Below are 27,103 nucleotides of genomic sequence, written 5' to 3'. Positions count from 1 at the left end.
CGATTTTTACTTGTAATTTTATATTTAGGGAAATTGTAATTAAACTAGAGAGAGATCATTATGAGAAATATGTTTATTCCACGTAGAAAAATAAATAATATCTTTACGCATCGCGTACATATTAATAACAGTGGATTATCGTGTACATAGATGAGATCAAATAAAAATTAAAAGAAAAGTAAAATATTCCATTCCTCGCATACTGGTAATCAAGGTAAAGTTCCGATAAAAAAGACTTACTTTAAATAGGGATTAACGTTAATACAAATAGGAATAATACTTATTTGAATTGCACTTAAATTTTAACATTTTTTTTCATGCTCAAATAGAGTCCACAGTTTCTTCCATAAGAGTTTCTGTATTCTCAGAACTCACAGCATCGATTGAACCCAAAGAAAAGCTAGCATTCGATGGATCATAGATTAAAAAATGTTTGTCAGGCTCCATATCTAACAGCGTCAGAGCAGTAACATTGTTATATTCGATGTTAAAAATTTCATTGTTAACCATGGTATTATGAACAGAATGTTCGATGCTGGAAGAGGCAGTTCTAGAAATCTGCATAGGCAGATGATTAGATTCTTGCAAAGGTTTATTTGCTGTTTTAGTCTTGTCATTGTCTGTGAGCCAAATTACATTCTCTTTAGTTTTCGTATTACTAGGATTCGCCTTATTCTTACTCTTTGTTCCTCTCTGCTTCCTTTTACTCAAATCGGCGCATAGATTTTCGACGACGCTAAAAAAGACATCGTCGGTTATATCTATTCTTTTATTCAATTCCTGTTCCCAAGCAATGTATGGGCTACAGTGTAACGAACAGTACATTTCATCATGGTAATCTGGCTTTTCGGTCTTGATAACGAAATGATTGCATAAGTTCTTATTGTTATTATTATTATTGCTTAGTATAACAGATTTAATAGAGTTTTCTTTGTTGAATTGGAAGCCTTGTAAATCGATAATGGTGTACGATAACTCTTCCAAGGTGTGTTGTCGAATATGATGATTATGCAAGTCCACGATGGAAGCATTTATGTTTTGACAAAGGATACAGTGGTAGAATTTCGACATTTTCTATACTTTTTAAGTATACCTATAAGTAAAATAACAATACCGATTGTGATTAAAATTGTAAAGGTAATGAAAAATGGAGACTTGTTCGATTAATTGGCATAAAATATCGAAATATGTGGCTTTGAAACGAATGCGTCACTATTTCCGAATAAAATAATTTGAAGGCAAACGAATCGAAAGAAAGAAAATGAAAGAAAAAAAGAAATTAACCTTTAGATGTTCGAAGCAATTAGGTTATATAAACATTGAAATAAAAACCTTCGAAGGAATGAAATGAAACAACAACCGATTACGAGTGAATCGAACGGTGTAATAAAATGAAAGATTTCGTAGAAACTGTGCACAACGTCTAAACGAATTTGACACACATTTATTAGGTAAGACTCTGAAAGCGATCGCGTATGTGCGGACGAGTGCGTTTCCTAGCCGATGCATTCGAAAACGACAGGACATTGTATCATAAATGTTGAGATGTAGCGCGAAGAACGTGTACGAATGAAATCGTGGATCGAACGATCGTAGAGTTGCATATCTTTTACAGGAAGATTAGTCGTCGAATGCTATCGAAATATAGGATACGGAAATATAGGATAAAGATAGGTGAAAATAATGAATAAGGTCGATGACAGAATAGTATAGAGTGCAGGCGAATGTTAGGGATCGTTGGTAATTTTCATACGAAACGATTCTACCGCGGAGAAGCGATAGAAATGTTCGAAAGAATAGCAACTGTATCTCGTTATCATCGTGGGGGTTTCTTTCTTCTATATTATATAAGAACGAACGTAATTTCTTCGAACGCGATGTTCGATCGTGTTGCAAGAAACGAAAGTATTACACACACCGGGTACGTGCCGTGCCGGTATATAAATAAAAAAAACTGCAAATCTTAAATAGCCGTCGATTAAATTTAGATTGTAAGAAGTCTGCCATTGCGCGCATTGGAAGTTGCATCGAGATTCTTGGCTGGTGGGGAGGAATGATCGAGGGATACGCGCCGCGATTGGCGGAGGATCGAGAACGAGCCAATAAACGGTCGCGTGGAACGAGAGGCGCGTGCGCGGTTTTGATTGCCCTGATCGCGGTTCGGCGCGGCATTCAGTCACGCGCAGCACTCTCGGGGATTCAGGTGTACGAGTTCGTTCGACACGCGGGTGTACAACCGCGGCCAAATGAACCTTCTTCTCAGTCAAGTATCTGAACGTTCGACCGAGAGCCGACGAGTGGAGTATTGGAAACGTGGATGAAACAGTTGTGCGCGCCTATTCGAGAAAATGTCGTACTACTTCCGTGACAAGTCGAAGTTCGGCGACAAATTGCGGGGTAAATCGGGCGACGAACTTTTGCAAGAAATCAAACAGCAATTCGACGAAGACGCGAAATCCTTCTTCAAACCGACCGCCGGCAGATCGGCAGGACGAGATCCGTTCGAACGGCACACCGTTTTCCCAAGAGTGAGTTTCCTACTCTCTTGTTCCAGTAATTCGATATACATATATACATATATACATATATACATATATACATATATATATATATATGTTTTGCTTGGCGTTGCGTTTCTTTGGAATAATCGCGGATTACTCTCCGATCGGGTCGACGTTGGCCTACTCGCGTTCTTAATGTTCCCGAATCGTTCGACTCTAGGATCTAATCGATCAATGTTTCGACGGTCGAACGCTCGTCGATCGTACGATTCTTCTGGTACAATTGGAACGGTAAAATTCTTTATTTATAGAGTGGCCCAATTTCCCGGTCGTTTGACTCGCACGCGTTCAGTTGTGTCTAGTTGTTGCTCTCGGTATTCTCGTCTCGAAGCCGACGCGCTCGACGAATGAACCAGCGAGAAAACGATGCGTGAAAGGTTCGCGTTTCGGGTGGACGAAAAGTCGTGCCGATAAGAGTCACCTGTTCCGCGCCGGCAAACGTGGCCGATCGCGATCGCCGTAGTCGAGACCGGTCTCCGGATCGTTTCGCGATCGAATTTGTCGCAACCGTTCCGATGGAATTCTTTTCAGCCCCGCGATCGCCTCGAACGCGCAAGGTTGCGGCGTCGAGCAATCGTTGGAGGAAAAATCGACAGCGAGACTGGTGTCTCGCCGTTTGACTCGAACGGTGACCTTACACCTTCTCGTAAACAAATTTCGTTAACGTTCGTACGCGCCATCTTCCGCGACGTTCCGGCGATTGACGTTACGTTATCTGCCGTGAGACTCAACGACACAACGTCGCATTTTGCGAACGACTCGGTTTATCGTAGAATATCGTGCACACTCGCGATAACGGGTAGGACACGTTCGGAACGCGAATAAAGGCAAAGTCGAAAGCGGCGAGTCGAACGTGACTCGACGAATCGTGAAAGCGTTTGCGTCGTCGTCGGACGATACCGGTAACTCGTCCTTACTTTCTTTCTTCCTTTCTCCCTTTCTCCCTTTCTCCATCTATTTATTTAGCTACTTATCATCTCGGTTGAAATTTGTATCGTTTCGAAGGCGTTCTCAGGGCGGTCGTCCATCGCTCGTTTCGGATAGACGAAACGCAGCTGCGGGGAGACTCGTATCGATCTCGTTCGAACCCGTGAACCAGGACTCGGTCCGGTCTCCCTCTTCCGTTCGAAAGGGGCTCGGAATGGAAGATCGGGGTTGGGGTGATTCGAACGGGACCGCTGCAACCCGGCGCGTCCACTCGCGCCAACTCGTTGCAACGCTTCCGAGCCGTTCGGACGACCGCTGGTTTTCGTGCCCGTCGCGGTTCGAGGCAACCTGAGAATTCGAACCATCTTGGAGCGAACGTAGGAACGTTCTCGACGGCCGACGACGCCGACGACGCCGAGAGATCTCTCAAAATAGCCGCCATTGAGTCTCTCGCCATTCCAGAGCGAGAGCGTCGATCCAGAATAATCCGTCGATCCGACTCGCGACACGCAGGCTTTCCTCGAAATATAGTCGAACGGATTTTTCGACGATCCTCTTGGAACGTTGATGCTAGACTGCTAGCACCCCTCCGGGAATCTGTTCCCTTTAAATCGGTTCGCGCGCGCCGGAGGAAACGATTCGAAAAAGCATTTGCCGCGGTGCCGAAGCCAACCTGGCATTCCTCCGGTCTTTGTTGGGTCGAGGTTCGCGGCCCTTTCCCTTCGATTCGCGGAACGGATGGCTCGCGCGACAGGAATGTCGGGTTCGCGAACGAACGCCGCCGCGGAAAGTGGAGGAGACGGTCCGAAAGTCCGTGGTGTAGGGGCGGAGGAGAGAGAGAGAGAGAGAGAGAGAGGGGCGCGGGCTCGAATATGTCACGATCCACGCGGTACATCCTAATTACTCCGTGAGTCACCTCGTGAAAATTACGAGGCGAGCCTCGAGGAAGCTTCGGGCCGCGAAGCGAAAATCTCTCGGCGCGCCACGGACCGTCGTCGGACCGCTTCTGAAAAGGGACGACGACCCCGTCTCGCGACGAACGCTTCGGAAGTCGCTGGGAAATGGTCGAGTACAGGCGCGAGCTTATTCCGGTATCGATGGACGCCTTGACCTTTCGAGCTTTTAACCGGAGCAGCTTTTAGCTTTTACCCGCACCCTGCCACACCTTGCCGCCACGCGCGCGTCCATCGAAAGATGCTCGAACGTCCAGGTTGAAATTGAACGCGTCCGCTACCGCGGCGGACGATACGGATCGAAAATGATCGATGATCCGGAATCGATCCGGGATCGAGCGAGAATCGACCCGGAGTCGCGAATCGGCATCGGCGAAGGAATGCGTCTGCTGTCGCAGGCCCAATGACGTCACGGTACGCCGGCTTGCCGACGAGCGGCGGTCGATCGAACTCCTCGAACCTTCTGAGCTCCTGGCAACGCTATCGATCACCGTAGATCATCGATCGTCATTATCGATGATCGTGCGAGCGATCGAGACGCGTGCACGGAATCGAACAGCGAGATCGAAGCCGGGGCCCGCGGTCGAGGGCCGCGTCCTTGCGTCTCGATCCATCGATCGACCCATCGATCGACCCATCGATCGACCCATCGAACCGTCCATCCGTTTCCTGCTGTCGCTCTTCCGTTCTCTCTCTCGAATCGATTCTCCGATTTCGACGGAAACGGCGAGCGGAGTGGACTCGACTTCGGTGGCCCGCGAATTTCTGTTCGCGCGCCTCGAACGAACGACGCGGCACTCGCTTTCGGCGGGGATCTTGAAATCTAGAAACGAGGATTTCCGGTAGTCGCGCGGTCGCGAGTACTCGACGCACACTCGCACGCTTACCTGCCTTGGTCGATCGGCTAATAAAGACGGGGAGCTCGCGTTATCGACGGGGACCTCGCGCGATACGGCTAGATTGATCGATCGGTTGCACCGTTAGATGGCAACACTATTACTCTAAACGGTCCAGGGTCGTTATCCGCGGCGTTTCGTCGCGATCCGACGCGACTCGCGGTGAGCGCGTTTTCTCGCATCGTCGATCAGCTGTTCCGACTCTCCCGACGAGCCGGCGGCTATGCTGGGACTTTCGCTCGCGATAACGTCGTCGCATTCCGCTCCATTGTTATCCGGTTCCCGTTAGATTCCCGTTAGATTCCCGTTACGTTGCGATAATCGCGGATAACGCTCGAAGCTAGGACACGCCGGCCGCGTCGCTCGCGATGGGCTCGCGATGGGCTAGCGATGCCAGCGTGGAATCTATATCCCCTGCCCGCGTGTTGCCATCTCTCTCGGCGGGGAGAAGCGTAACGCTCGCCGTTGGAACGCGATCGAATCCGCGGATAGTTGGCCAGTTCCGCGATGCGTCTCCGAGCGATTCGTCGTTACGCTAATTACGTAATCCGCAGCTCTAGCAGGATCCGCGAGTCGCGAGTTCGTCGGTTCGTCCCGTAGTCGGCGAGCGACGCGGAACACGCACGCGTCGACGGTCTCGCGTTCCCTTCCTATTTATATTTATATTTATATTTATATTTATATTTATATTGTTCAGTGTTGTGTAAACATCGGAAACCTCTCGACCGTCCCGACACCGCTTCGAGCGTGGCATTTCGCTCGGTAAAATCGTCGACGCGCCGAAACGATATCCACGATCGTGGATCGGTAAACGCGCGGCGCGCAGCCGTTGGGTAAGTGTCGTCGAGCGATCGTCGGTTTCTCCTTTTCGTTCGAATCGCCGTGGAGGAAACGGTTTTCCGTCGAGGAGTGGAACGCTGCGAGAAAGCCGATTTCGAATGGTCCCGTTCGGTTGCGAAACCTTGTTCCCGGTGAACTTGGCGCCCGTCCAGTCGCGTCTCGTTAATTACTCCCTAATGACACCGAGCCGCATTCGCCTATCGTTTACTCGTTATCGCGGAACGCTTAGTCTTGGACAAGCGGAAACGTGACGTTTCTAGGACTGTGGAACTAGGCAACTCGGTTCGGTCGAAAGCTCGGCCACGGCTATCGGTGTAATCTACCTTTGAAGCTCGATCTTTTCTCGATCGTCTCTGTCGGAACGGGACGGAACGGGACGGGACGGGACGGGACGGGACGGGACGGGACGGAAAGGACGCGATCTCGCGACACGCGTTTACCTGGCCCAGGCATATTTTCACGGCGAGCCGAAGAGGCTGGAGCCGAGCCAGAATCCGATCGTATGACGAATATTCAATGGCGGAGCTCGGGCCGCGCTCGTAAATCCGTAAATTCGTAAATACCTAAATAAATAGGGTGCGGAGTGGACGTCGAGGGGAATCGAGCCGCGGGTTTGTCCAGCGGACAGCCGGTTCGCCCGTCAACCGATGAACCGCGCGCGCGACTATTATTAATCGCGATTATTCGGCCTCTCGGCGTTTTCCGTATTCGTGCACGCATTCGGATCTCGAATCGGAAAAATCCGAGGCGGTCGGAGCGGCGTTCGCGATCGCGACGCGCCTCCTCGTCGGCGTTTCGAAAGCGCTTCCATTTCGTAATTCGGCCGGCTCTAAAATTACGCGCTCGGTGTTCGTACGCGAGTTTTCTCGGTCGAAACGAATTCGCCTCCGAATCGGACGACTCGCGGCGACCGGGAGAAAAAGAGCCGAACGAATCGAATCGGTCGCCTGGAACGCGCCGCGATTCTTTTCGAAGAGGAACGACGCGGCTATGGATTATATTTAGCGGATCGTTTCCGCTTATAGGACGATTCTTGGCGATTATAGATAGCGCGGCCAGAGACCGAGAGTCGCGAGCAACTTTTCGGACGGGAATACGAACGCGAAGGGAATCGGAGCTTACTATAAAAGGACATAGGTAAACAAGTTCCTGGAGCACAGCCTCGCGCGCCGGACCGATTCGAAAGAGAAGCGAACGCGGCCGTGGAGAGGAGAGGAGGAGGAGAGACCGCTCGAAAAAAAGGGGCGAGTCGCCTTCGAATCGGTCGGCCGCCATTCGCGATCTCGATCGAGAAGGAAACCGTCGGTTCGAACGCACGGAGAGAGCCGCCGCCCGTTTCCAAATTGGCGGGATTCTTGGACTGCCGCGAGTCCGGGAAGACGCGTTTCCTTCCGTCCGGTCGATTCGTCGAGACGGACCGATAGAAAACGCTAGAGAACGCTAGAGAACGCTAGAGAACGGCAGAGAAGCGCGAGGAACGTTCTAGCAGGGTCTGGCACAGTCGGTCGGCTCGCCTCGGGCGCGCTCGGCCGCGGTCGGCTCGGCGGTCACGTGGGCCTCGGTGCGTCCCACACGACAAATATATTCGAGTCGCCTCGGCGGCGCGGTGACAGTTTCGCTATCCAGTCGCAGGGCAAGCGAGTCGCATTATTCCCGTTTTCGAGGAGAGACGTTCGCTCTCGTCTCGAGTCGTCGTCGCCGCGAGTACTCGATTTCGTCCGCGCGAGAGAGTGCGTGACCAGTGAAAGATCGGAAAGAGAGGGAGAGTGACGACCGATAGTAAAGGCGGACACGGCTCTGGTGTAGCCGTTGCGTAACGAAAAGCGAGGATCACGCAAACGGACTTTGTCGCATCTCCCGGTAATCATTGACAGATTGTTAGACGAGAGTGTGCCCGCAGTACCCTTAATTTTCGCACGCGTCTCCGTTAACCGCATCCTTGTCTAGCAAGCTTCGCAGGCCGATCCCCGCCGAGTCGAGCTAAAAAGAGAGGCTTAACCCGCTAAAGATCTGCTAACTGCACCACACGACCGCGAACTCGATCGCGAACACGAACACGAACACGAACACGAACACGAACACGAACACGAACACGAACACGAAACCGAACAGGGCGAACGGCCGCGACACGCCTAACCTCTAACAGCGGCTAGAAAACCGCTGTCTGAAACGCCGAGGAAGCGATCGTCACGGAACGAACTGTCCAGAAAATGGACTCGTCTGTCATCCTGGACAAAGCATCCGAATTCGGAGACCCTATCGATTTGGACCGTCCGTTCCCCGTAAGTGGCGCCAGCATTTCTTTTCTCTCGTCCTTTCCGAACTCGATTCTTCTCTCCTCTGTTCGAATGTCGAAACGAAACCGGACGGGCGACGGGTAGGCGGCGATGACGAACGCGCGACGACGAGGCGACGACGAGGCGACGAGCCGTCACTTCCAGAACGTTCGAGTTCGAGACGAGGCGTTTGTCGATCGTTTACCGTTGGCGCGACGCTGAGCCGAGCCGAGATCTCTCGCTTGGCATCGCTCGTGTCGCTCGAGCGGATCGGGCGGATCGAGCGGATCGAGCGGAGAGACGCACCGCCCTCCCTTCCCCCGACGAGTCGCGTACACGTGAGCGCAACTGCGATTTAAATCGTGTCGCGGTCCGCCGTTAAAGGGACGGGAACTCGGTCAACGGCGAGACGGATCGAACGAGAGAAACGCCGCCGAGATCCGACGAATCGACCAGTGTCGACGTGTAGGCGACGCGATCGCGCGTGTCGCTGGCTCGTATTAGGCTCGGCGCGACGTCCGTCGTTTCCTTTGTCCGTCTCGTTACGACGACCCTCGACGACGTAACGGACGTCGCACCGCGCGTGTCGCGTAAATCCGCTAAAATCGATCGGCTGGAATTCTCGGCCGTATAAGGAAGGTGGCTGCGAGAATCCGACGCGATTTCCTCGACGCGCTTTTCCTCGAAGCGGCAGCGGACCGGACCGGCAACCGATAACGCGATATTTTTGCGAATGATCTAATCGGCCGTCCGTTTTCGCGAAAAAAAGAGGGACGAAGAAAAAGAAACCGGTTTCCGGTAAACACTCGAGCGTGCCCGCGCGCGCGCGCGGCTCGCGATGACGCTTCGAAGCGGTCGCGCCGCGCGTGGGCGTGCGAGCTCCAAGACGGAAGCGACCGCCGGCCGTTCGGGTCGCGAGCGGTCCCTCCTGCGAGATCTCGAATCGGTCGCAACCGAGTCGCTGTCGCTGTCGCTGTCGCTTTCGCTGTCGCTTTCGCTTTCGCTGTCGCTTTCGGTGTCGTTCTCGCTTTCGCGCTCGCACTCGCGATTGCTATTGCGATTCCGATTCCAAAGGCCGTGACACAGTTTCACCGAGGATCGTTTCGTTGGACGCCGTCTCGGCTGACATTCACCCAGTTCTTTCGGTTTATGGTCGAGCGTAGCCGCTTCGAACGACTTTTTGCCAGCGGTCGCTCGACTCGTTTTCTCCTTGGAGCCGAACGAGCCTCAGCTTAGCCGAGCTTCCTCGCGTTCCGTCCGCTCGTGGCGGGACCGAAACGAAACCAGAAGAGAAAAGCCGAGATACGTGCCGTCGGTTCGGAGAGGACCGCTGGAAGGAATGCGGCTCCGAGTGCTCGGAATCTAGCGTGTTTTCGGCTCCGAGGGCTAATTCCGTCGCGTCTCGCAACGCTCCGAACGCGCCTCGCCGTCCCGAGGCTCTTCTTTCCGCGTTGAAAGAACGGCCGGCAGACCTTGCGGCCGGGCGAGTCGCGGAAAGCCGAGCTGCGCCTTTAAAGGGCAGCCGGGGAAACTTCGCGACACGCTTCTCCAGCTTGGCGACTCTCGAAGCCGCCGAAACTCGCGCTCCGAACGCGCGAGAGATCTCGAGGATCGTTCGATCAGGGAGAGGAGGGACGACGAAAGCGAAAATAGCCCTCGAAGCGGAAAGGTTCACGGACTCTCGAACGGTCGTTATTATTCGCGGACGCGAAATCCCGCGCCGTTCGACCGAATTACTTTGGCGCGAGTGAACGGGAAATACATAGGTGGTCGCGGGTACGCGTATCCGTCGGCCCTATATATAGTTTTCCGGTGACGTAAAACCCGTAACTCGCTGCGTCACGAGAGGTTCGCCCACGCGAATTCAGAGTACGCGCTCGGTCCGAACGCGATGGCGCTGGCCATTCCAATCTATCATTCGTTCGCTACTTTCTCGCCTGGCTTACCTCGAAGTTTGCCCGACTCGAAATTGCCGAGGAAGAGTAATAACGGTGACCCCGCTCTGTTGGATTGTTGCAGGGATTCCCGTTCGACGACGAGGGTTTCGGTAGACGCGGCAGCGACATCCGCGCTCAGCTGGACCAGCTGGCCGCTCGACACCCGGAGTTCGCGGATCACCTGCTCGGACCGGCCTGGGGCGACATACCTTTCCACGGTTCGCTTCGCAATCGAAACCGTGGCTCTGGAAACGCCGCGAACAACAACTACCAAGGTTACTCGGACGAGGACGCGAGGAGTCAAGCGAGCGGGAGCAGCGCCGCGAGCGGAGCCAGCGCGGCCAGCTCTCACGGCGAACCGGAAGGGAACAACCTCCATCGGGAGAGAAGCCAAATCCCCCAGTACGGACTGCGCAACACGGTCGACATAGGTCAGCACCGTCACGACATGGAGAATCCGGACAAAAGGAACCGTGGCCAACGGTCCATGTCCGCCCCGCCGGAGAACAGGCAGTCCTTCTGCCAGCAGCGCGTCCATCAGCAGGACCAGCTGCCCCAGCAGTGTCCGGACCATCAGCACCATCAGCATCATCAGCAGCAGACGCCACCGCAGGGCCAGAGATTCGTGTCGAGGATAGACATAACTCCCCAACACAATCAACCTCAGCATCAGCAGCAACAGCAGCAGCAGCAGCAGCAACAGTACCCTCAACAGCAGCAGCAGCAGCAGCAGCAGCAGCAACAGCAGCAGCAGCAGCAGCAGCAACAACAATACCCTCAACAGCAGCAGCAGCAGCAACAACAGTACCCTCAACAGCAGCAGCACCAACAACAATACCCTCAGCAACCTCAAGCTCAGACGCAACCGCAACAGCAGGGCAACGTCAGGCACATACCGATCTTCGTGGAAGGCAGAGACGAGCCCGTTCTGACGAAAAGTTTCGACGAGCCGCATTACAGGAGAGAAGCTTCTCCTCCTCGCACGCAGTTCCACGCGCCGCCTCCTCATTTCCAGAGGTCGCCGCATTTCGCGGAGTCGCCTTTCGGCAGGTCCCATCAGTGGTCAGCGAATTTTCAAGATCCGTTCTATCCGAGCCAGACCAGCTTCGAGCAACCCTCGCGCAGGCAACAGCAACAAGCTCACGGCTATCAGCAGCAACATCCTAGACACCAGCAGCAATACGAGCAGCCGCAACCGCGCAAACAACAGTACGCCCAACAGCCTCAACAGCAAAACGACCACCACCACCACCAACAGCAGCAGCAGCAACCGCAGCAACAACAACAGGAACCGCCTAAACCGAAGCCCGTCGTTCCGAAGGATCCGTTGGAGAGGGTAGCCCTCGTGCAGAAAGAGGTCGACGCTCTGGCGGAGCAAGTGAAACTATACAGCGGGAACTCGAGGAAAGACAAAGAGTACATATACCTCGACGAAATGCTGACCAGAGAGCTGATCAAACTGGACGACATCGAAACCGAGGGCAGGGAAAACGTGAGACAAGCGAGGAAGAACGCTATAACGAGCATACAGGAGACGATCGGCCTGCTCGAGTCGAAGGCTCCTATCGTCCCTTCGCAGCCGACGTCGCCGGTAGCGACGGAAGACCGGGCTCCCTTCGATTCCGAGAGCCAGCCCGCCGAAGCCATGGACGTGGACAGGAAGCAGGAGGAACGGCTGAACGAACCCATACCGTTGCCGCCCGTCCCCTCTGCCGCGAGCAACGAGCCCGAAGGAGGCTGCGAACAGAAGAAGCCGGTCGACGATCCGGCCTCGAGCAACGATGCCGCCGAGCCTTCCGGAGAACCGATGGACACCGCTTCGGTGGACAAGTCCGCGGAACCACCGGTCGCTTCGATGGAGGTGCAACAGAGTTCGGAGCAAGCTAAGCCTCCCGTCGACGATGGGAACAAGGTCGACGCCGCCGCCGCCGCCGCGTCGAAGGAAAACACCGCGAACGACGCGCCCGGGGACAACGAACAGCAGGAGAATCGAGTCTCGAACGAAGTCGCGCCGGAGAACGATTCGCGAGCACCAAACCCGCCGAACGATCCCCGAGACGGGCAACCGGCGACCGAAGACGGGCTAGCTCCCTCGAACACGGACACCACTGCCGCCGACCAGAAGACGCTCGAGGAGCAGGTCCCGAAAGAGAAACCCGAGAAGAAGCCCGCCGACGAGAAGATGGAGGTGGACGGTAACGCGAAGCAGTCGCCGAAGACTACCAAGCGGGGAAAGAAGACGAAGAAACAAGCCGCCGGCGGTGTCGCCGCTACCGCCACTTCGGTCTCCGACAAGCCGATACCGTTGCCACCGCCGGAGAACACGGAAACGGACGCCAAGTAGGGAAGACGAGTCGACCGCGCTTTCTTTTAAAGGATACACTCTCTTCGATCGCGTCGCGTCGCACCTTTTATCTCTGTAATTTCAATGTTTAACGTTTAACATTTAACGTTTCACATTTAACACTTAACACTTAACACTTAACACTTAACATTTAACGTTTAACGTGTAACGTTTACTGCCGATTCGAAGCGTCGTGGATCGACGCGTCCCCGGTGTCGGCGGTCGTTTATTCTCCGTAAGGAAACAGCGTATGGAGCAACGAACGTCCTTTTTCTTTTTTTCTTTTTTCTTGGTTCTCGTTTGTTGTTTCTTGTTCCCTGTTCGCGGTATCACCGTTGCTGGCGCCGCTACTTGCATTTCGACGATTCCGGCTAGCGAGACCGGCACGCGGCGCAACGGCAACGGTGAAAACCGACCGAACCGCGAAGAAGAAACATTTCACGAGACCGAATTATTTATTCCCTTAGCTGCATCGAAATTGAACATTCTTCCGCGCCCCCTCTTGTTTCTTTCTGTCGCGATTCGTCGCGATTCGTCGCGAGGGAACGGTGTAACGGAGCGCGGAGGCGTTCCCCGTGAACGCGAACGCGAACGCGAACGCGAACGGGAACGGAACCGCAACACCGATATCTACTTTTCTTTGTTTTGTCTGCCGCTCGGTGTCGACGATCGAACCGAAGAACGCGCGCAGTCGACCCGTGTTCGAAGCTTGACCGCTGAAAGGGGGTTGAGCACCGTCTTTTCAGCGTGAATCTTTTTAATATCGACGATTCGTGAACGCGTTGAGATCGTCGGGGATGAACGTTCTCGAACGGAACCAAATCCGTTTCTAGTATTACAGCGCGAAGTCCGATCGACGACTAACTCTGATATAACGATTATTCTTGTTATAATTATTATTATTATTATTATTTATAATTTATTAAAGATCCGTTCGCGCTGAATATAGGCTTCGTCCGGTTTCGTCGACGAAACGCTCCTGCGTATACGAACCGTGTACATATTGTTAGGATTGTATGTGCTCGACCTGTGAGAAACGATGCACCCCGTGTTCGAGTCATTTTCAACGTTGACGAGGAGGCGAGATTTCGCGGCTAGTTTTCTCATTAACGCGACGCCGAATCGGGCTGCATTGTTTTATGGTTCCTTGTTCAGGGTGATACTCATTATTATTTTCGTCAATTGTTTCTTTTTTTTTTCTCTCTTTCTTTTCTTTCGTTTCTTTTCCAAACGACATTGTTTACGTATCTATAGCGATCGCGTGCTTAAAAGTCAGAATTTTTGTATTTTTCCGATGTGAAGGATGAATGTGCATGGTACGATAGGGTGCGAGCAAGAGAGAGAGAGAGAGAGAGAGAGAATGCGTAAATGTTGAACGAGAAAACCGAGTGTGATAGAAACTTGTATAAATACGAAGCGAGAATGTAATTATTTTATGAACAAACGCATTCTATGAAATGAAATGAAATGAAATGAAATGAAATGAAATGAAATGAAATGAAATGAAATGAAATACAGAGTCTGGTCTTTGAATCCGTGCAACACCGGTCGCCTTTTCCATCTTTCTAACCGGAGAAACGCGTGTTTCCAACGGCTACCTCGAACAGATCGAATCCGAGCGAGCCGTGGAACGATTTCGTGAAAAATTTTACTCGAAAATAACCGAACGTCGAAACGGAGAGTCGCGGAAGAGTCGACCGGGGGAACGCTGGCGCGGGTCCAGCTTGCTGAATCGAATGAAAAATCTCGCGCGAAACGCGATGTCTCATTCTTGCGTTTCGAACACCGTCGAATTAGAATTCCGTCGAATCTCTGTTCTTCGACTTTCGATCGCGTAAACGCGTCCCGCGGAACGAAGAAAATTTCAAGCGAACGGAACAACGGTAAGTACACTGCCGAGAGCGAACGAAATTCCCGTGAAAAATGCAGTTTGGTATGCGCGCTTTGCTATACGATTTTTTCTCACTGGCAAATTCCTGCGAACTGTTTGCATCCGACGATCGAAACTTCTCTCCGCGTGCCGAGATCAGGACAAACATGCGTGTAATCGACGGTAAACTGGAACTGGAGCGGGTATCGTTCGCGATACCAAGTTCATTTCATCCCGATAGATCGGGAAAGATTGCCGACCGATACACTCGACGTATCGGAATCCCCTTCTGACTTTGCACAACTTTCGTTTATCCTAGGCGATCACCCCTGGATAACTCTGAACCCTTTTCGTAGATCGTACGGTGTACCATCTTTCCTCGTGTATCCTCGAATCGTTAACGAACTCTCTCCCCGTTCTCGCGAATATTGTCGGTAACGCTCTTTGTACTCGTAGATTTGACGGGATTCGGTAGAAAATCAAACCGTCGCGGATTAATCAAGTAAAAAGGAGAAAGCCTGTACACTTTGTCAGTATTCGATACGAACCTCGTCGAAAACTTGGCACGGCGGATGCATACAAGTCGTCTATAAATAGAAGGCTGCTTAGATTTTGAGAAGAGCGGGTTTTTGCGTCGCGACGTCGACCATCTCGGGGGAATCCCGGTGAAGATGCCGATGGGACGATTCTACCGACATCTAGATCGGCTCCGCGAAGTCACTCGGTATTTTAATCACCGATGGCACGTACGAATACCAATTACACGCAAGACCAACGTACAATACTCGTGGCCTAATTTTTCAAAGCGGCGACCAGCCTTTTTTCTATTGCGCTCGACACACCATCGACGGACTATCTGTATCTACCTGCGAATCAATCGAGAGCCGATCCACTCGCGATCGGTTGAAATCTTCCGCGGCAACTTTTTCTGTAGAACAACTCGGTCGTTCGGTTTGAAGGAGAATAAAATCGATCTTGACAAAAGCACCTATATTCGTCGTGAACTACATCGTATCATTCAATAATGTTATAAAATTATTTTTGAACGAAGCACGCGTGTCGACTTCAGGCTTGCAGTTCGACAAGACTCGATAGATCTTATTCTTATCAGCTGTGTGCACGATGCAAGGAGTATTTAAATCTTAAGAAGCATTTTCTTTCTACAACTTTTGCCTCGTACGCTCGATACTAGAAATTCAGGTCCGTTGTTGCCGGTACTCTTTTGTGCGTTGGCATTTCCGAGTCGTCGTGATTATCCGTGTAGCATACAGGACAATAAAGATCACCGTAACAGCCCAAGCATTTCTCTAGATTTCGAGTCTGATTGCACATTACGCACGTAGGCTTTTCCTCCTCGTCCTCGTCCTCCTCCTCCTCCTTCTCCTCCCGTTCCTCCACTTCGTCTCTGTCGTTTTCATCCGTATGCTTTGCTACCTACAATAGCGATGTCAACGTAAGAAGTTTATACCGATATATTTTCCTTGAATTTTAAACGTTACGTACGTCGACTTCCATTTCCTCCAGTTCGTCTACGTCTGCTTCGTACTTTTTCTCGAGTTCCGCTTCCGCGAGAGCTTTTGCAATTAATTTTTTCGTTACGTGCTCCTCTTCGTCGTCGTCAGCTTCGCTGGAATGCTAAAATACCAAAGTGTTTATCGCGTAAAGTATAGAGTTTAATGGGGACTATTAGGCGCAAGGTTTACCTTTTTGCGAGTATCGTCCAAACCTTGCAGCTTTCTCAGTCTCGACTCAACTTCGCGAACGGGATCGTTATCCGAGGGCAATTCCAACTGTTGTAAATACTCCTGTATTAAATCGTCGGTTTTCTGCTGATCCGTCCTGGTATCCACTCTATGTATCTGAAGAGAATGCAGTGGCTGTACACCGAACAGTTGTAACAATGATTTCGTATCCCTTCTCTTTATATTTGCTTACATTTATTTTGCTATTACCGGCACCAGGATCCTCGTCCTTCAACAATGCCAGCTTTTTCCTTATTTCGTCTACGCTTAAAGTTGTAGTTTTGTCCTCCTCTTTCAACTTTCTTAATCTATCGACAATCTCCTGGTCGATTGGCTCTAAACCAGTCTTAAATTTATCCCAGTGATTGGTGTGTTTGTACATTACAATGGGCGGCTTTGCTGGATTTTCCAAAGCTTCTAACCTGATGGGCAAATCGATCCATCGAAATATCTATAGAACTGTAAAGACTATACCGCAAATGCGTTACCTTTTGGTAATATCCACCGGTGCTAGAGGTTCTTGGGGCTCTTGAGACATCGCGATATCATTAATTGTACCTTCTTTCCTTGTAGAATTGCGTTTATTATAACAAGGTCCACAGACTTTTTTTACTCCCCTATTTGGAATATCACACTTATATTTGAGGCACTTACTACAATATGAAAAACCACAACCTGGACAAGCAACCTACATGGCATGACAAACAAAGCAAAAAGTATGAAAATAAAATAACGTTTGGCGGAATTGCAGAAGGGATTACGCTGTGATTACAAACCTTAATCTTTATACAAAGTATTTTACGCTATAATAATGTAACATAACCTACGTTAAGGATCGACGCAATGAAAGATCGCTCACCTCTTTAGTAAAAAATGAGAATTTCTTTTGACAAACGTTACAAGACATACTGACTTGAGTTTTTAAGCATCTTACTAGGATGTCATTTCCAAACTGACAGTTTCTAGCATGTTCCCTACAAGAATTTCTGACGTATAAACCAATAATTTATTCGAAACAGACTATAGAAGTGAATTCGAACGCAGCATGCATGGTTCCCTTCAAATACATGAATAAGTACGTACACTTATTAGTCGTGTACCGAATGCTTAGTCACGTAAGGTGTATAGGTAGATATATGTATACGTACACGACTGCTACGTAAAAAATCATCGTCAACGTAAACTAAAGATCATTAGAAAATATTCTACAAACAAAATTTCTTAAAATCATTTAAATTCTACAGCATCCGTTTTTTCTTTATACCACCAATTATTTGTAGTATAATATTTTTCATTACTGGCAAGGCAGTAGTATCGTAAATCAGCGTAATAGCGGACCATTTTACTTATATACACTTGCCTAACGATCGATCATTCAATTTCGAAATACATTAAAATCACGCGTTCCTGATAACAGCAGCTAAAACGACGGTGATCTCACAAGGCAAAATCGAGCATTTTCCCTATCCTCGCAACGAGTAGGACAAGGACAGTCCGAGTGTGCGACAAGGATAGAAGATTTTGGTCGCGGGCGATAGTAGCGCCATCTAGCGGACGGGCGTTTTCGAAGCTTTTCCCTATACCCGCAATGTGTAAGACAAGGACAGAGCTAGCGTGCGACAAGGACAGAGACAGTCTCTCTCGCGCCACCTGCTTGGAAAAAGCATCTCATCAGTCCCTGGTACCTACTCGTGAAGCATCAGGACCAAGGAGGTCGCAAGGATAGCAAAATCGGTGCTGCCATCTAGCGGCGACTGCTAGGAACTAAATGCGACATGGCGATGGAGAAGAAACGACGAAATCAGCAGCGAATTCATTAATAACTCTTCTGCCACGAATAATTCGTTGACATTTGCAACTTGGGATCATAGAATAGACCTTCCTCTAGTCTCCCGTATCATCATTAATAGGATTTTGCTCCGCGTTAATTGTTTATTAATTATTTTTCGAGACGATGTCGCAAGATAGGCTGGAATCGTTTGACAGGTGCTATGTAAATCATTAAGTTTCTCATTTAATGCGCACAATTTGTGAATGTTTGGAATTGGAGAAGTTAAAGTGGACCCCTAGTAATCATTCCAGTAGAGTCTGGACCTGATTTCGGCTGTAATTAATTAGTTATTAACGAGTTTCGACGGATTGACTGCGTTCCATTAGAACGCAACGATTAAGACAAGAAAAGATATATGGGTATTACAGAATGATGGTTAGCAGTGCACTTTACCTTCATCAATTCCAAACATTCACGAATTGTGCGTATTAAATGAGAAATTTAATGATTTGCGCAGCACCTGTCAAACGATTCTAGCCCATGTTGCGACATCGTCCGGAAGAATAATTAATAAATCACTAACGCGGAACAAAATCCTATTAATGATGATACGAGAAACTGGAGGAAGGTCTATTCTATGATCCTAAATTGCAAATGTCAACAAATTATTCGTGGGAGAAAAGTTATTAATGAATTCGCTGCTGATTTCGTCGTTTCTTCTCCATCGCCATGTCGCATTTAGTTCCTAGCAGTCGCCGCTAGATGGCAGCACCGATTTTGCTATCCTTGCGACCTCCTTGGTCCTGATGCTTCACGAGTAGGTACCAGGGACTGATGAGATGCTTTTTCCAAGCAGGTGGCGCGAGAGAGACTGTCTCTGTCCTTGTCGCACGCTAGCTCTGTCCTTGTCTTACACATTGCGGGTATAGGGAAAAGCTTCGAAAACGCCCGTCCGCTAGATGGCGCTACTATCGCCCGCGACCAAAATCTTCCATCCTTGTCGCACACTCGGACTGTCCTTGTCCTACTCGTTGCGAGGATAGGGAAAATGCTGGATTTTGACATCTTATATTCGTTATATGGCAAATTAACGTTGTATAATATGTGCCACCGCTTATACGCGTAAGTAGTTGATTGGTACAAGCATGTAAGTACTTTATCTAAGAATTTTACATTACACAGTACATTACCAGTTGTTTTAATAAATTATGAGTAATTATTTGTGGTTGTAGAGTGCATCTTTCATAATCTTCACAGGTACAATTTTCTTTATCACGTAATTTTAATGTTTGTAGGTAGAAATAAAGAATGCATCATATAAATTTTAAATCATTTTATTACACTGATTGTACAAAGTGTGTCATTGTATGAAATTCTCAAAGAGAGTGAGATTACCACTTTTCAGGTGTAGCACCTCCCCAGCTCTGGGTGGTAGCAGTTGGTGCGGTTGTCCATTCTTCGGAAGTCTATAGGATTCGAAACAGAACAAGTATGTAAATAATCTGATATACCGAGAATATTTTTATAGAGAATATACGAGCTTCCTCTCACCTGAGCAGCCCAGTCTCCGCTTGCAGGGAATGCTGGAGCAGCACCCGGAGTTGGAAGAGCTGCTGCCGTTGGTGGTGCAACATCGTCAGCCCAATTTTCTGTTGGCACTGCACCTGCAGTTTCAACGTCATTAACCCATCCAGGTTCTGTACTGGGTGGAACTTCGACGGGTCCTGTAAATTCTTTAGCAGGAGCAATTTCCTTCGCTGCTTGTTCTTCCTTCTCAGCCTACAATAATATAATCAAGTTGTTATATTGATCAAACTTTATATAACTGAGGGGTAAGATAAATGTGCGAGATACGTTCAGAAAAGATTAAGCCATATTTAAATAAAGTCAACAAATACTGTTCTGGTTACTGTTTTTCATCATACCAAAGTGGAGAACGAAAGGAGAATATAAAATAATGATTAAAATGCTACGAAAAACGAACCTCTTCTGGGTCTCTGTAGAAGAACAAATCAACGACGACATCCCATTTACTTTCACGAGCGATAGAACCCCTCAATCTGAGGACTTCTCTAGCCAACAACCACCACATAAGACCGACGCAGTGAAGACTTTTTGTATTACAGGGAATAGCAATGTCGACGAAACGGAGAGGAGAGTCAGTGTTACAGAAAGCAATCACTGGAATGTTTACATAGCTGGCTTCTGTGATGGGTTGGTGATCGCTGGATGGATCGGTAACGATCAGCAAACGTGGCTCACGGAAAGCAGACTGAAAATAATATTTGTTGTTATTATATATTGAATCTTACAAAGAACGAAATTACACGTATTTTATTATCGAATGAAATCAGAAAAGATTAAGCCAAAGTAAACCAACAAGTATAAATTATGGAAATAATGTTGTTCATCATTTGCATATTTATGTTTGTAAAAATGAATAGAAATAGAATAAGAAATAACCTGAATCTGATTGGTAAAAGCACCGGGAGTAAAACGACCAGCGATAGGTGTAGCTCCAGTGTGTTGAGCAAACTTTAAAACTGCCCTTTGACCCGTCTGACGGCAACTGATGACGAATACATCACTGGGATGTTCTATGGCAACAATGGCACGTGCTGCCAATAACAATTTCTCCCAAGTGTGACAAAGATTGATGATGCTAACTCCTAAATTGGGTACAAAATTCTGTATAATTAAATATTAGTTACTCTCAATCAAAAATTCATTATTTTCATTCATATTGAGACTTACCGTCATTTTTTTTCTTATAAACATATTGTTCCATCTGAAAGTTGACATTCTCTGCACCCAAATGGGTAAATGCAGCTAACATTTTGGTAACATCGTCCTCTTTGAGAGACAATACGTCTAAACCTCCTGACATCTTAACGTTATGGTTGACTTACGAGTAACCTACACAAAATATGAATACAAGGATCAATGATATGCATTGTACACAGCTTCCGCAATATCTTTTACATAAAGGGAAAACTGGATAGTTAACCTCACTTCCTAACCTAAACCAAATAGCTTGCTGCACTTGTAACGTAACGAGTATTTAATAAATGAATAACAAAGTTTAATCATTTAAACACGTGTAATTTAGAAGATCGTAGCCGCGTACTATAAAATTAATATCTTTACCATTCAACTTCGTAATAAGAATGCCACGTGCATTAGTCGATTTGAAAATTGTGCGAATTTACTGTAATTACTTCTTATTTTTGTTCATTTTTATATAAATATTAATCTTCACAAGTGCGGAATACTTTTGTTGTGAAGTTTTTACATTATCTTAACAAATGAATGTTATAAATAAAGGAAAATGTTTCAGAGAACTCACGTTGTGAATGCCACTAGGAGACTTCCAATCGGAAAGGAAGTTGTGTCCGTTGGTACTTGGAATATACACACTTGATAAACAGTAAACGACAAAGTACTTTTATTCTACAATCGAAAATCGGATTATTGATTGAACTTGAAAAATTATAATAAATTTTAAATTAGTGAATCGAAGATAATAGATAATAATTAATCGTATAATGTGAAATACATACTTGAATTGAAAGTCAGTGAACTACCGGAAGTGAGTACGTAATATTGCCAGGGAAGTTTAAATGTTAATGGATAAGCGTAGAATGAACGAGTTTATCATTTAAGATTATGAATATAAAATTATTTAAATTCGCTGATAACGAAAAATTACTCGTTTTAAATTCATATACCATTCTAAGTTAAAACTATTGATTAGCATGTTGCGAAACACACAATAACGATTTTAATATGTCATATAATTAATATTTAATGAAATGACAAATAATTAGAGAAGAATGTAAATACACGATAATATTTCTACATATAAAGTTTACATATTCACAGGAACCTTGCCATTATAGAAACATAATATTAACTATCACGATGCGACGTATATCATAACCTATGATATGTAAGCTTCGCAAAGCTTGATTCTGCTGAAAATAAAGGTGTAAATAACAGATTGTACTGTATTAGAATTGAAGAATAGACTATTTTTAAAAATGGTGTAGAAGAATGTATCCAGCAAACCATAAGACCATTTTTGTTTTGGACCACACACCATATTTTGGTATATCCACTGAATGTCCATTGGAATTTGATTTTCTAAAAAGTCGCGGACAAAATTTAATTCCTTTAGCACCTGTTTGTAAATCTCTGTGGACTACTAGCGTAGAGGCTTCGTTAGAATATTGTCGCATAGTGTGGGACCTTTTCCCAACTGGAAAACTGGTACAGTGTTTCTTTATCATAAAAATGTATTTATTAGTTTATTGTAACTATAATTCTATGTTGTATTTTAATTTCAGATTAGATTCGTTGTGACCGATCGTGCAGCCTATGTATTAAATTCATGGAGTCCATCGCAGCAGAATTTAAATCACGTAAATTTTAATACACCTTTTTCACGTATTCTTTGTTTTCTTGATTGAAATAACATTGTAAAAAATCTATTGAAATTATAGATCATGAATGGGACTGCCATTTTGGGAGTACCAACGAAAACTCCAGAACCTGGAGAGGATTATTCCGTGATACATGGATTAAGGGTAGCCATCGAGACATTGAACGAATGTTCAGAAATTCAGCACGAAAAGAGGACATCTTTAAATGAGAATGCTAGTAAGCTTGTCAACAGGGGTAGAGTAATATGCATTACCAGTGCAAGAGATAATAGCAATATGAAAAGTTTAGAAAATATATTTTTGAACGAATTGGCTCAAGAAAATAAAACTGCTTTAGCCTCGGACCAGTTAGTATTCTTTGGAAAACTGTTTGGCAGGTAATGCGGATTGACATTATAAAATAATTATCATTTTGATTTTGCAGTTTAATACCTGTGGATTATTGTCATCTAGTTATATTGAACATCTTCCCTAACAACATAGAATCACAAGTTACTAGTCAAGGACCTAGAGAGGTATTGCGCATAAGTTCCGGAAATTGTGTATAAAGAATATCCGATACGATATTAGTCAGAGTTGTTTTTTTTTCATAGGTTTCACCATTGTTAACAGTGGAAGTACATTCCATCAAGGCGCCTGCTCTGCATTCGAAACTTTCTCATTTAATCTTATCACACTATGATTTGGCGAGTACAACCGTAACCGGTATTCCTATGAAGGAGGAACAAAACGCCAGTTCGTCTGCCAATTACGATGTCGAAATATTTCATTCGTCAGCCGCACATTCTGCGATCTTGAAAGGTATTTTGTTTTCGAAAGGCATGGAAATAATTTGAACGAAATGTAAATGCGCATACGTCGATGGGTCCTACAGGAAATCCACAGGACTCTGCCTTAATCAAAACATTCAGGAGATTCGAAGAGGGTTCGGAGTACGAAACGGTGACTTTAAAATGGTGTACACCGCGAGGTTGTAGTGCAGCGGAAATGCAGAATTGCACCGCTATGCACAGAATCACACCAGTGGACGTGAACAGTAGACCGTCGTCTTGCTTGATCAACTTTCTGTTGAACGGTAGATCGGTAATGCTCGAAATGGCTAGAAAAAGCGGAGGGAAAACCATTTCTCATTTGCTCGCTGCACACGGCGGCGAAATCTTTATACACACGCTGTCTACCGCCAGAAGCGTGTTGGAGGATCCGCCGTCTATCAGCGAAGGTTGCGGCGGACGTGTCACCGATTACAGAATAACCGTAGGTTACTCGCATAATCGTCCTTTGAATCGTAAACAAGAGAATAGGATAGAATCGTGCTCGATTTGTTGCAGGATTTTGGTCGGCTCATGAGGAATAACGTGTTGGTGCCTTTGAAACGAAACGCGAACAGTAACGGCGAAGGACCGGCGGAGAAGATGAGGTCCAGATTGGAGAGGCATACCAAGTATTGGCCAATCACGATTTCTAGTACCCTTATGTGTAACTTGAAACAGGTACGCGTCCTTTCAGCTAAATCAAATTCACCGTTCCGCGATTATCGGAATCCAGGAGTATATAGCATTTCGTTCGCAGTTAATAGACCCGTTACCAGACCTGATGGTGAAGGAGGAACTTAGCGCCGAGGAAGTGCTGCAATGCAAACAAGTGATTTTCAGTTTGTTACAATTGGAGGCGAAGCACGAAGCGCTACCTTTGCCGAGTATAGGCGGTGGTCGCGGCGGGAAAGGCGGTGTACGCAGAGAAGAGCATTACCGACTTCTATGGGGTGAACTGGAAACATTTTTGAAACATCACGCGAACAATTCCGCCGCTCATTCCGAAGTTTTGACTTGTCTCCTCGAAGTGCGAAGCAAAGACGACAAGGACAAGGTCGAATTGGACCAGGCGTTGCGCGAATTGGATGGGCAAGTATCCGACGATTGATAACTGGTCTCGAAGTTTCTTTTGGAAAACGCGTTGTTTACGTTTCCGTCGGGCGTTTTACAGGTTCGGGAAAGAAGACGGAACCGCCAGGGCCAGCGTGATAAGAGCTACAACCGATTCGCCCATGTCGCCACCGCCCAGCACTTCGATGGCTCTGGGAAAGCAACTGCACAAGGGTGCTTTCTACGCCCCAAAAAGTTTATTGGACATTTGGTTGCAGCGTAGCGCGCCCAAAGAGAAGAAACCCGATTTCCACGGAAGAGTGAACAGCGACGGTCCAAAAGCGAAATTATATCCCAACCTGAAGGAACCCGGTCGAGAACCTCGGGAGCCTATTATAGACGGCTGAGCGGTGTATCCGTCGCGACAACCGATGCCGAGACCAATCGAAACGGAAACTCGAACTTTGCGAATCGCTCTTTTAGATAGACGAGAACAAGCACATTTAAACGATGTTCGACTTCCGAGTCGCCTCGATGAGAATAATAAAAGATTCTGCATCTTTTTTACCAGATGTACCAGTCGTACTTTCGTTTTTTAGCTCGCGCCGGACACGATTCTATCCGGAAGCGAAGAAGCGTTCGCGCTCCGACGTATTCGAGTCGCATTCGCGTTCGATCACCAGTAAATTCGAACGAGTAACAATAGCAAGGAAACGGACGAGAAGCATCGAAGGATCGGAAGTTGGTACGGGAGGAAGGTCGGCTACCGGCGAAGATAGGATTCTATCGGACAGGGAAGTGTATCAGTGGTGCAACGAAAGCGATTCGTCGACCCCGTTCCCCGCGTGCTCTTCTCGTCCTACTCTCTTTCTCTCGACGTCCTCTCCTCGTCCCACTAGGTTTTACAGAGCAGACACGTCTGCCGGGTGTCTGAGCCATCGCGATACGTTGACCTCCAATCGAAACTACAGTTCTATCGTCTCCCTACCCGGCCGGGGATTCCGCTGCTAATCGATCGAAGGAAGAAAGGAAGGAAGGAAGGAAGGAAGGAAGGAAGGAAGGAAGGAAAGAAGCAACGAAAGAGGGAAGGAAGAAAGGACATAATAGAACGCGAGCACGAGAGCCCGTGCAGGAGAGAGACGAAGACGGATTCGACGGACGAGGAGAAGCACAGAGGGAGGAGAGGCGGAAGGGGATCAGAGAGTACAAGTGCGTGACGTAATGGTTCATTCATCCCGAGACAGACGATATCCCGGTCAATGGTGTACATATACACCGACACACGCACCGCTATGTACACGACTCGATGCATAGGCGCGCTCGTCCGTGTGCACGCGTGTGCGCGCCTGTGTGCGACTGTGTGCGACTGTGTGCACCCACGGCGCGAGCCGGTGCGAATCGGTGTATCCGTTTGCGTGTTCTCGCGTAGATGTGCAACTCCGCAGCCGTGTATCGGCGTATCCGTGCGATCGTGTGTCACGTGAGATGCACACGTGGACACGTATGCACGTGTACCCGTGTACACGTGCGCACGGCTGCTCCGTTTGGTTTGCTCGTTCCTCGCCTCGGTCAGTCGGACCGTGGCTTCGAGGTTCCTTCGGTCCACGCTCCGTTGACTCGGGTCACCGATCGAATCGGTGTCGCTATCGTATTTTTCCCTTCCGGCCAATCGAAATTCTCGCGAGACGATCCGAGTACCCGTTCGCGGTGACATGCTGGCGCGTTTCTTCGTTAACCGGCGGAAGTCGGAGGGGAATTCGCGGGCGATTCTCGCGACGGTGATAACGCGTTTCGCGGATTCTAGTCGGGAATGTCCGCGCGACGCTTCGCGACGCTTCGCGACGCTTCGCAACGTTTCGCGGCGCATCGCGGCTGGAAAAGTAAATTAGAAATATTGATCGGTGGATACGCGCGCCGGTACGTGCAGGCGGTACCGCGATGAAGAGTCCGCCGTTTATAATTTAGCTCGACTATCTGCCCGAAATATCGATCCCGGCGGAGGGTCACTGAACGAACCAGCGAAAAGAGAAACATCCCCGGGCCGGTTCGCGGGATAATCCTCGACGAACGCGGATAATCGCGTCGCTGCTCGTTGCTCGTTGCGCCCTCACGAAAGAGCTGCCACGGGGGTGGATGGTCGACGGAAGAATTCCGACGACGTTCGCGTCTCATTTCCGCGTTCGCGTTTTTCCCGCGGAACGGCCGGTTAGGTGTCGGGTAGGTTCCGACAAACGGGATACGAGCCGCGGGGCGCGCGTCCTAACGGACATCCTACCGGAAAACGCATCGATAATGCATGGCGTTATCGATTCTCGGTAGGCATCGCCTAGCCCCGCGACGCGGATATCGATCCGCGCCCGAGAACCGGGATGCTATATAATTCATCGCCGCTTCGCTTCCTGGTCTTTGTGCCTTCCAGGCAGGGTCGAAGCTTCGCTCCGTCTCGGATCCCAGCGAATCGTCCACGGAATCGTTCGACGTTCCGATCGACGATTAATCGGCCGAGAGAACTTTACGAAATCCCGAGAAAACTTTCCTCTCCTGTCTCGTTGCCGTCGAGGTAAGGCGGTTCGCTCGTAATATTCCAGCGCGTCCTCTAGCCGATGGAGAGGTCAGGTCGGTGAGAAGGAACAGGGATGGAAGGTAGGTGGCGGAACGAAACGGGGCGAGGCGGAGCGAGGC

At 48.4% G+C, this 27,103-nt stretch overlaps 5 protein-coding genes across 14 annotated transcripts; 2 read left to right on the top strand and 3 right to left on the bottom strand.

The window, feature by feature from the left end:
- Positions 1-321: 321 nt before the first annotated feature.
- Positions 322-2,156, bottom strand: LOC116434007 (uncharacterized). Of its 2 annotated transcripts, none has more exons than XM_031992702.2 (2): positions 1,443-2,156; positions 322-1,093 (listed from the first exon to the last, which is right to left on the bottom strand). In XM_031992702.2, the coding sequence occupies exon 2, from the start codon at positions 1,069-1,071 to the stop codon at positions 322-324; it is 750 nt and encodes a 249-aa protein (XP_031848562.1). In that variant the 5' UTR covers positions 1,072-1,093; positions 1,443-2,156. The 2 variants fall into 2 exon arrangements, with proteins under 2 accessions (XP_031848562.1, XP_031848561.1); XM_031992701.2 differs by having other exon boundaries at positions 1,285-2,152.
- A 25-nt stretch (positions 2,157-2,181) lies between these two features.
- stv (BAG domain-containing protein starvin) lies at positions 2,182-14,248 on the top strand. Of its 3 annotated transcripts, none has more exons than XM_031992681.2 (2): positions 2,182-2,528; positions 10,473-14,248. In XM_031992681.2, exons 1-2 carry the CDS (start codon positions 2,349-2,351, stop codon positions 12,732-12,734), a joined length of 2,442 nt encoding a protein of 813 aa, XP_031848541.2. In that variant the 5' UTR covers positions 2,182-2,348; the 3' UTR covers positions 12,735-14,248. The 3 variants fall into 3 exon arrangements, 2 of the variants coding, with proteins under 2 accessions (XP_031848541.2, XP_076229986.1); XR_013000072.1 differs by lacking the exon at positions 2,182-2,528 and adding an exon at positions 6,177-8,037 and having other exon boundaries at positions 10,473-10,614; XM_076373871.1 differs by lacking the exon at positions 2,182-2,528 and adding an exon at positions 6,196-8,459.
- Positions 13,003-17,811, bottom strand: LOC116433996 (abscission/NoCut checkpoint regulator). 5 transcript variants are annotated; one of them, XM_076373875.1, is made up of 6 exons: positions 17,707-17,811; positions 16,835-17,034; positions 16,540-16,768; positions 16,308-16,463; positions 16,108-16,239; positions 13,003-16,038 (listed from the first exon to the last, which is right to left on the bottom strand). In XM_076373875.1, exons 2-6 carry the CDS (start codon positions 16,882-16,884, stop codon positions 15,793-15,795), a joined length of 813 nt encoding a protein of 270 aa, XP_076229990.1. In that variant the 5' UTR covers positions 16,885-17,034; positions 17,707-17,811; the 3' UTR covers positions 13,003-15,792. The 5 variants fall into 5 exon arrangements, with proteins under 5 accessions (XP_076229990.1, XP_031848533.1, XP_031848532.1 ...); XM_031992673.2 differs by lacking the exon at positions 17,707-17,811 and adding an exon at positions 17,495-17,532 and having other exon boundaries at positions 16,835-16,963; XM_031992672.2 differs by lacking the exon at positions 17,707-17,811 and adding an exon at positions 17,206-17,423.
- A 1,624-nt stretch (positions 17,812-19,435) lies between these two features.
- On the bottom strand, positions 19,436-21,550 carry sta (stubarista 40S ribosomal protein SA). 2 transcript variants are annotated; one of them, XM_031992684.1, is made up of 6 exons: positions 21,464-21,550; positions 20,872-21,033; positions 20,581-20,786; positions 20,102-20,389; positions 19,669-19,896; positions 19,436-19,583 (listed from the first exon to the last, which is right to left on the bottom strand). In XM_031992684.1, exons 2-6 carry the CDS (start codon positions 21,002-21,004, stop codon positions 19,509-19,511), a joined length of 930 nt encoding a protein of 309 aa, XP_031848544.1. In that variant the 5' UTR covers positions 21,005-21,033; positions 21,464-21,550; the 3' UTR covers positions 19,436-19,508. The 2 variants fall into 2 exon arrangements, with proteins under 2 accessions (XP_031848544.1, XP_076230163.1); XM_076374048.1 differs by lacking the exon at positions 21,464-21,550 and adding an exon at positions 21,265-21,394.
- A 5-nt stretch (positions 21,551-21,555) lies between these two features.
- Positions 21,556-24,993, top strand: asun (integrator complex subunit 13 asun). Of its 2 annotated transcripts, none has more exons than XM_031992683.2 (10): positions 21,556-21,706; positions 22,000-22,386; positions 22,464-22,538; positions 22,620-22,906; positions 22,984-23,074; positions 23,153-23,360; positions 23,434-23,813; positions 23,888-24,049; positions 24,129-24,460; positions 24,543-24,993. In XM_031992683.2, the coding sequence occupies exons 2-10, from the start codon at positions 22,171-22,173 to the stop codon at positions 24,826-24,828; spliced, it is 2,037 nt and encodes a 678-aa protein (XP_031848543.1). In that variant the 5' UTR covers positions 21,556-21,706; positions 22,000-22,170; the 3' UTR covers positions 24,829-24,993. The 2 variants fall into 2 exon arrangements, with proteins under 2 accessions (XP_031848543.1, XP_031848542.1); XM_031992682.2 differs by having other exon boundaries at positions 21,625-21,710.
- The last annotated feature ends 2,110 nt before the right edge of the window (positions 24,994-27,103 follow it).

The sequence above is a fragment of the Nomia melanderi genome, chromosome 14 (assembly GCF_051020985.1).
Source record: "Nomia melanderi isolate GNS246 chromosome 14, iyNomMela1, whole genome shotgun sequence".
Lineage (NCBI taxonomy): Eukaryota > Metazoa > Arthropoda > Insecta > Hymenoptera > Halictidae > Nomia > Nomia melanderi.
Note: the sequence above shows the minus strand (reverse complement) of the source record. Positions and strands in the feature narration are given on the sequence as shown.

Excerpts from the sequence above, each read along its gene's own strand:
- LOC116434007 (XM_031992702.2), bottom strand. The coding sequence starts at position 1,071 with ATGTCGAAATTCTACCACTGTATCCTTTGTCAAAACATAAATGCTTCC.
- stv (XM_031992681.2), top strand. The coding sequence starts at position 2,349 with ATGTCGTACTACTTCCGTGACAAGTCGAAGTTCGGCGACAAATTGCGG. Across the intron at positions 2,529-10,472 it reads GGCACACCGTTTTCCCAAGA|GGATTCCCGTTCGACGACGA; the intron begins GTGAGTTTCCTA and ends GGATTGTTGCAG.
- LOC116433996 (XM_031992672.2), bottom strand. The coding sequence starts at position 17,253 with ATGTCTTGTAACGTTTGTCAAAAGAAATTCTCATTTTTTACTAAAGAG. Across the intron at positions 16,240-16,307 it reads TGGACGATACTCGCAAAAAG|CATTCCAGCGAAGCTGACGA; the intron begins GTAAACCTTGCG and ends TTGGTATTTTAG. Across the intron at positions 16,039-16,107 it reads TGGAGGAAATGGAAGTCGAC|GTAGCAAAGCATACGGATGA; the intron begins GTACGTAACGTT and ends TCGCTATTGTAG.
- sta (XM_031992684.1), bottom strand. The coding sequence starts at position 21,004 with ATGTCAGGAGGTTTAGACGTATTGTCTCTCAAAGAGGACGATGTTACC. Across the intron at positions 20,390-20,580 it reads CTTTTACCAATCAGATTCAG|TCTGCTTTCCGTGAGCCACG; the intron begins GTTATTTCTTAT and ends TATTATTTTCAG. Across the intron at positions 19,897-20,101 it reads TCTACAGAGACCCAGAAGAG|GCTGAGAAGGAAGAACAAGC; the intron begins GTTCGTTTTTCG and ends ATATTATTGTAG.
- asun (XM_031992683.2), top strand. The coding sequence starts at position 22,171 with ATGTATCCAGCAAACCATAAGACCATTTTTGTTTTGGACCACACACCA. Across the intron at positions 22,387-22,463 it reads TTTTCCCAACTGGAAAACTG|ATTAGATTCGTTGTGACCGA; the intron begins GTACAGTGTTTC and ends TTTTAATTTCAG. Across the intron at positions 22,907-22,983 it reads ACTGCTTTAGCCTCGGACCA|TTTAATACCTGTGGATTATT; the intron begins GTTAGTATTCTT and ends TTGATTTTGCAG.